Raw genomic sequence first — 7567 nt, 5'->3', positions numbered from 1 at the left:
AAAAAAAAAAAAACAAGAAAAAAGGCCAGGGGTTAAAGATCAGGGTGGCCAACAAAGCGGAGATCTTTCTTTTTTTTTAAGACAGAGTCTCAAGCTATGGCTCTCAGTAGAGAGTGCTGTTATGATCACAGCTCATAGCAACCTCAAACTCTTGGGCTCAAAGCAATTCTCTTGCCTCAGCTTCTGAAGTACCTGGGACTACAGGCACCCACCCACAAACACCCAGGTATTTGTTGTTGTTGTTGTTGTTGCAGTTGTCATTGTTGTTTTAGCTGGCCCTAGCCAGGTTCGAACTGCCAGCCTCGGTGTATGTAGTCGTTGCCCTACCCTCTGAGCTATGGGCACCAACAAAAGCTGAGATCTTTTTAATAAAACCGTTTTTTAAAATTAGCCAGGCATGGTAGTGCATAGCCCACCAACTTAGGAGGCTGCAGTGGGCGGGCTGCTGCAGTAGGAGTTTGAGGTCACCGTGAGCTACAACTATGCCACCAGGGTACTGCAGTCTGGGTACTTAGACCCTATTTCCAAAAACTAAAAATAAAAGTAAAATTGATTATTTCATTACCATTTTACCTGTTTAACAGCAGAGCAGCAACACTCTCATGAATTACAGTTCTTAAAGATAGTAATAGGTCAAAGAAGCCAGATTTTTCCCCCTTTATTTTATTAAATTAATTAATTTTGAGAAACAGGGCCTCACTGTGTTGCCCATGGCTGTACTCAAACTTCTGGGCTCAAGTGATCCTTCCTCATCTCTGTCTCTCAAGTAGTTGGGACTACATGCCACTGTGCCTAGCAAGGGTACCTAAATTTAAAAAGAAAATTTGATGCCCTTAGTTTCAAAGCTAAACTTTATATGGTTACAAAAAAGTGTCCTGAACAGAATCTCTATCCTTGCCAAGGTTATGAAATTAATATCTGACAAATAAACTATCAATACTCAATTTTAATATCACTGGCATTCCTATAGTTATTTACATATAGTTCAAAAATCAGCCAAGCTGAAGGAACAAACTAAATTTTCACTTATCCATGAAAACTGAAGCCTATGATTACTTCCATTCAAGAATAATCATTGCACCCACTATTACTTTATTCTTGAATCAATTTTTTCTCTATACAAATTTAACTCTTTGTTTCATAACCCATCATCAACAGAACTAAAATTTATTATTTATACTATCCAGGCACTTGCCAAGAGTTTACTCTCAACAACCCCATGAAGAAGGTGTTTTAATTTTTCTTTTATAAAGATGAAGAAACTGAGACCTAATATACTAAGTGACATAGCTAACTTAACAACGGCTCCAAAGCAAACATTCTTTAACACTAAATTTCTGGTTCCCAAACAGCATACCAAAAAGCCTCAAGTTTCTACAGTGTCCTCACCAGACATATTTTAAATGAGGGAGAAACACAGTGATTACATCCCATAAACCAGCTTGACGTTTACACTATTAATAGTAAATAATGCTAACTTCCTCTCAATGAAATCTTACTTTTGCAAAGCTGGGGTTCTGGGGGTTGCTGTGATAAAAAGCAAGTTCCCATAAAAATCAATATGATACAGGAAATGAGGATGGCAATGTCTAATGATTCTAAGATTTGAGAACTGCAGTATCTAGCAGATACATACATATCATTAGTAACTATGAATTTTTTTTTAAAAAATCAAGTGAAAAAAGAAACACTTTTTCAATGTATATGTATTATTTTGTGAGGACATATAGACTGATTTATTTTAAGTTTAGATCTAATCAACTAATACTTAGAGCTGTTAAGTATTAACTTTCACTCAGTAGTATTATGGAAAAATTACTAAGATATTAGGGAAAGTATGGAAATTTCTACACTAAACAATATTGCTTTTATATATATTGTGCTTTTACACTGAGCCCTTCTCTATACCTCAAAATACCCAATCACACCCACCCTGATATTGTCTATGTCTGCTTTTGCATTATTTATGATTTTCTGAAAACTATAATGGAAAGAGTTCTGACTTTAGAACTACAAAGTTCTGTGGGGGTGACAGTATACACATTTTCCATGTGGTATAACTAACACAGTATTGCCTTCGGAAAGTAAGTAATTTCCCTCAAATTTATCCAACTATCAGGGACTACATCATGTTTTCAAATAAAAAGGCTTCTGATAGGTAGTATATAAATGGAATTTAGGGAAATCAAGTAATATTTTAAAAGAATGATTTTAAAAAATACCAACTTTTGTGATTTAAGAAAAAGTAAAGCAGGTGGCAATAGTAATATACATTTACTATTTCTGTAAAATAGTAAATGAAAGATTCTTTTTTTTTTTTTTTGAGATATCTAGCTCTGTTACTGAAGATTGAGTACAGCATCACAATCATAGTTCACTAGCAACCACAAACTCTTGGGCTCAAGTGATCCTTCTGCCTCAGCCTCCCAAGTAGCTAGGGCTATAGGTGTACACCACCATCCTGGGCTAAGGTGTTTTTTTTTTAGTTCTCACTATGTTGCCCAGGCTAGTCTCAAACTCCTGGCCTCAAGCCCTCCTCTCACCTTGGCCTCTCAAAGTGCTAACATTACAGGAATGAGCCACTCTACCCAGCAAAAATACTGTTTTTATGCATTTGTGCAATAAACACAGAGAACCATCAGGAAGGATATACAGTAAACCGTAAACAGTGGTTATCTAAGGAAGATGAGCCTGAAGAAACATAAATTATTTCAAATATCTTTGTATGTTAAATGTAAATATATGTATTTTGTAATAATTGGGGGAAAAATGGAAAGTCTTAATGTTTTCCCTTGGGGAAAATTTTTCAGACCAAAAGAATCAAAACACACATACACGATTATTAGCCCTTTCTGGGATACACTGCTAACAAAAATATTAAACCTGAATTCTAGAATCAGTTTCAATTACCTTTTAATGTCAAACAACCTCCATTTCCTTATTTGTAAATTAAAAATAAAATTTTTTCTTTTGTTCACCTCAGGGTACTGTGAGGGTTAACAATATAGATGATTTATAAGTTGTGAAAAAGGCTACGCAAAATAACAGTTATATATTCTATGCAACCTAAAATTAGTTGGCAGGTAAAGACCATGAACACTAACACTGGCAATAAAAAGGGAAGGCGGCTTTCACAGGGCCCATTCTCCTATAGTTAAATATCTTGTTTAAATAGGATAATACCTGACCAGAGTTACCCAACACTTATAGCTTATTATTATTAAATGGCAACCCTGAAAAATACTTACCATTAACAATGATGCTAATTACCTTACATGGTTGTGAAAATTAAATGAGTTAAACTGTGTAAAGTGCTTTAAAAAGCATTTAGTTCACAGAAAGCAATAATTTACTAACACTATTGTGATTCTGATTGTGAAGATTTTCACAACCTCTCAAGATTTTATGAGTTAACATAAAAGTGTTTATAAATTATTAAGGCTCTATTGAATATCAAAAGGCTGAAAATATGTATATATAAATTACTAAGGAATGACACAAGTGATACAGCTTGGATATCTGCCCTCTCAGATCTCATGTTGAAATTTGATCCCAATGTTGGATGTGGGGCCTGGTGGGACATGTTTGGGTCATGGGGGCAAATCCCTCACGAATGGCTTGGTGCCCTCCCCACAGTATTGAATATATATATATATTTTTTTCTTCATGGAGTGGTTTATTACAATTCCATCTCACAAGGCAGGTGGGCGGAAAAATATGGAACGCTTCACGAATTTGCGTGTCATCCTTGCGCAGGGGCCATGCTAATCTTCTCTGTATCGTTCCAATTTTAGTATATGTGCTGCCGAAGCGAGCACCACAGTATTGAATATTAATAAGCTCTATTAGTTTACATGAAAGCTGGTTATTTAGAAGAGCCTAGCACCTACCTGCCCCTTTGCTCTCTCTCAAGAAATGTGACATCCCCATCCCATTCCCTTTCCCCTTTGATTAGAAACTTTCTGAAGCCCTCACCAGAAGCAGATGCTAGCACTAAGCTTCAGTAAAGCCTGCAGAACTGTAGCCAAATAAATCTCTTTTCTTTATAAATTACCCAGCCTCAGGTATTCCTTTATAGCAATACAAGATGAAGTAGGACAGTAAATAACAGAAGTATTAGAAAATATTAAGACTTCATTTAAATCTCTTATCAAGGAAACAGCTACTTAATAATTGGATCTCTGTCTCTCCTCTTAAACCATAAAACTAACACCTACTAAGCAATCACTAAATGCTTTTTATGAATTACTAAATTTATATTCAATATTTCTGAGTAATTTCAAAGTAATTGTATTCTATTTTATAATATTGCTAACCCTTGGTTTTACAAAACAAACAAGTAGAATGACAAAATTATAACGTTAAAAAGCAGAAATGGAGTTTTCCTTATGTAACTCTCTTGGTGCCTGTGGCTCAAGCAGCTAAGGCGCTAGCCACATACACCTGAGCTGGCGGGTTCGAATACAGCCCGGGCCCGCCAAACAGCAATGATAGCTGCAACCAAAAAATAGCCAGTCGTTGTGGCAGGTGCCTGTAGTCCCAGCTACTTGGGAGGCAGAGGAAGAAGACTCACTTGAGCCCAGGAGTTGGAGGCTGCTGTGAGCTGTGATCCCACAGAACTCTACCCAGGGTGACAGCTTGAGGCTCTGTCTCAAAAAAAAAAAATAAAAAAAATCTTTAAGTCTGTTATGTTTCGACCCAAACCTCCAAACTAATTTCAATTTGGATAAAGCGCCATTCAAAGGAACTATCATGTTCACCTTCTATTAAATTAAATGTAGACACAACTACTTGTCTGTTACTATCACTCCTCATTTCTGAGAATGAACATTTTTATCACTTTCAATGATAGTTATCAAGTGGAGATGGACCACTAGAACCCCTTAAATCTCATTCAGAACGGCAGAGTCAAAACTTCAGAAAACTAGCATACTATATCGACTATATAAACTTCTTTTCTTCTTCCAAATTACAGACCTAATAGATTTTTGGCTATTCCTTCATGTTATTTGAGAATGCTATGCAGCCATGAAAAACAATGCAGATCAATACTTGTGTACACAGAAATATCTCTATAATATATTGATCTCATTTTTATAAAAAAATATATACTTGCAGACAGGCAGGAAAGACTAGATAGACACCAGAATGAACAAAGATGACTTAGATGGATGGTAAAATTTTGAGTGTTTATATTTTTTGTATTATCAGGATTTATTTTCAATAAGAAGCATATATTATTTGTTTATAATTGAAGGAAAAATATTTTTTTTTCTTTTGGAGACATCCTCTCTGTTACCCCTGGCTAGAGTGCAGTGGTGTCATCCTAGCACACTGCAATGTCAAACTCCTGGGCTCCAGAGATCCTCCTGCCTCAGTCTCCTAAGTAGTTGGGAATGTAGGTATATGCCAACCTGCCTAGCTAATTTTTTCTATTTTTTGTAGAGTTGGCATCTTGCTCTTTTGCTCAGGCTGGTCTTGTACTCCTGACCTTAAATCCTCCCACCTCAGCTTCCCAAAGCTGAAATACTTCCCAAATGAAAATACTGTTTTCATTTGCTGGTCAGGCCAAAAACATATCCCTGATTTCATCTCAAAAAGCTGTAAGTCATAATCACTTCATTTGCAGTCCAATGAGAAATACATTAATTTTAAACCCAGTAACTTCTAGTGAAGATTTTAAAATACACAGGTCTTCTCTATGAAAATATCTGAAGTTTTAAAAATTTAAGTTTGCTTAATCTCACTCACCATGCTTTTTCAAAATTAATATGGTATTTTAATTATGACAAAAAAACTTACATACCTTATGTAAACAAGTGTCCACTACCCAATTGCACACATTTTCCAGGTCATCAGATACCTCAAGTCTAGATTTAACAAATTCACACAGCTCCTCATTACTCATAACATCCCAGATCCCATCACAAGCCAAGATGATAAATTCATCCTCTTCTGCTCTTAAAATTTCATAAACCTCAGGCTCTGGAGAAACAAGTTGTTCTGTTGGGCCCTTGCCATCAACACACTTGTAATCATAGTCCCCCAGAGCACGAGACACTGCTAATGAACCATTAACACGTTGTATCATTACGCTGCCTCCTGCATTTTGGATTCGCTCTTTTTCCCTTGGGTTGCAAGGTTTGTGATCCTGGGTAGAAAAGCAGACTTGTCCATTCCTACATAGAACAGCACGTGAATCACCACAGTTGATGAAGTAGATGTGCTTAGGTGAAATCATAACTCCCACTGCAGTTGACCCGCTCCTGTCCATCCCATTTCTAAGGTCTGAAAAGTTACGCATGTATTCGTCAATTTTCAAAAAGCCAGTTCTGATACCATTCTTGACATTCTCCACTGAAAGCTCAAGAGCAGATCCTGATTTTGTAGGTCCTCTAAAGTCTTCATTAGTAGTGATGTGTTCTAATAAATGTGACGAACAGTAATTTGCCACTCGGGATCCAGCATGACCATCATAAACTGCAAAAAATGACCAGTCTTCCAAGCCATGAGGAATACCTACAACAGCTGTGTGTGCATCTTCCATTTCCACTCTCCATCCTTGCATGCTGCTCAGGCCATAACGTAAACCATTCCCAGCACCATGAGCATTATGTTTTTCCGTTTTGGGTTTATCCAAAAATGCACCCATGTTTAGCAATAAATCTGAAAGAAAAAAAAAAGAAAGACAGGTGTTAAATGGTTCTCAAGTATAGTTTTCAGAATTATCCCAATTTACTGGAACAACAACAAAAATACCATTAAGAAATCTCCTCCTTTACATCCTCCTTGGTTTCTCAGCCCTAACACATTAGAATCATCAGACCAATGAAATCTGAATCTCTGGAGACACTTCCTAGATAGAAGTATTTTTAAAAAGCCTCTCTGTTGATCCCTACATGCAGTTGAGACCACTGTTCTAGAAGAAACGAAAACAAAATGAAATTTGGTAAGGAATTTTTTAAAAATTTATAAGATAAGTCCTAAGTTTATGTAAGATTGGACAAGGAGAACATACAGAACGATGAGTTGTCTTGTTCAAAAAAATCAAGGTAGAAAAGCATGCTAACAGGTATATTTAAGACTTTCAAAAATAAGTATTGAACTCCAAATATTTTTCCCCTGGCGATCCTAAGAACACCAAACTTTAATTAAGACACAAAAATCTAAAAACATTTAGTTTCATCAAAGTTTTATTACAGATTAAATTGAAAACTATGTATTCACTACTTGAATTGTTAAAAATAAATATTTCTTTAATATGGTGCTAAAAAATGTACTTCATACTGCTGAGCTTTGTAATCCATGAAGAAACTACCCAGTGTATGATGACAAAGACTTTTATCCTCAGAATTATAAAGTACTACTCTTAATTATGCCCTCTCTCCCTGCCCAACATTACTATGAATACAGAATAAAGCTTTCCCACCTTCAAACAACTTAGGCTAGAGCAGTGGTTCCCAAAGGTGAGATAAGAATGTGGTATATTTTCTACAAACAATGCTAATCTTGTACTTTAACTGGCTGATCAGTCAAATTTCTTAGTCACCTATGTCTCTACTTCACA

The 7567-nt window shown here is 36.0% G+C and overlaps 1 protein-coding gene and 1 non-coding gene across 6 annotated transcripts in view; both read right to left on the bottom strand.

Annotated features, from left to right (window-relative positions):
- The window catches only part of PPM1B (protein phosphatase, Mg2+/Mn2+ dependent 1B), a 98871-nt gene that overhangs the window by 47035 nt on the left and 44269 nt on the right, over positions 1-7567 (bottom strand). For all 5 annotated transcript variants that reach the window (XM_023512135.1, XM_012804040.2, XM_023512134.1 and 2 more), the window contains exon 2: positions 5807-6666. In XM_023512135.1, the coding sequence (XP_023367903.1) occupies positions 5807-6652 (846 nt within the window). In that variant the 5' untranslated portion in view covers positions 6653-6666. The remainder of the gene's footprint in view (positions 1-5806; positions 6667-7567) is intronic.
- On the bottom strand, positions 3712-3818 carry LOC111724585. The gene has a single exon (XR_002772856.1). It is a non-coding gene; the product is annotated as a U6 spliceosomal RNA (small nuclear RNA).

The sequence above is a fragment of the Otolemur garnettii genome, unplaced genomic scaffold, assembly GCF_000181295.1.
Source record: "Otolemur garnettii isolate 467f Iridium unplaced genomic scaffold, OtoGar3 scaffold00024, whole genome shotgun sequence".
NCBI lineage: Eukaryota > Metazoa > Chordata > Mammalia > Primates > Galagidae > Otolemur > Otolemur garnettii.
Note: the sequence above shows the minus strand (reverse complement) of the source record. Positions and strands in the feature narration are given on the sequence as shown.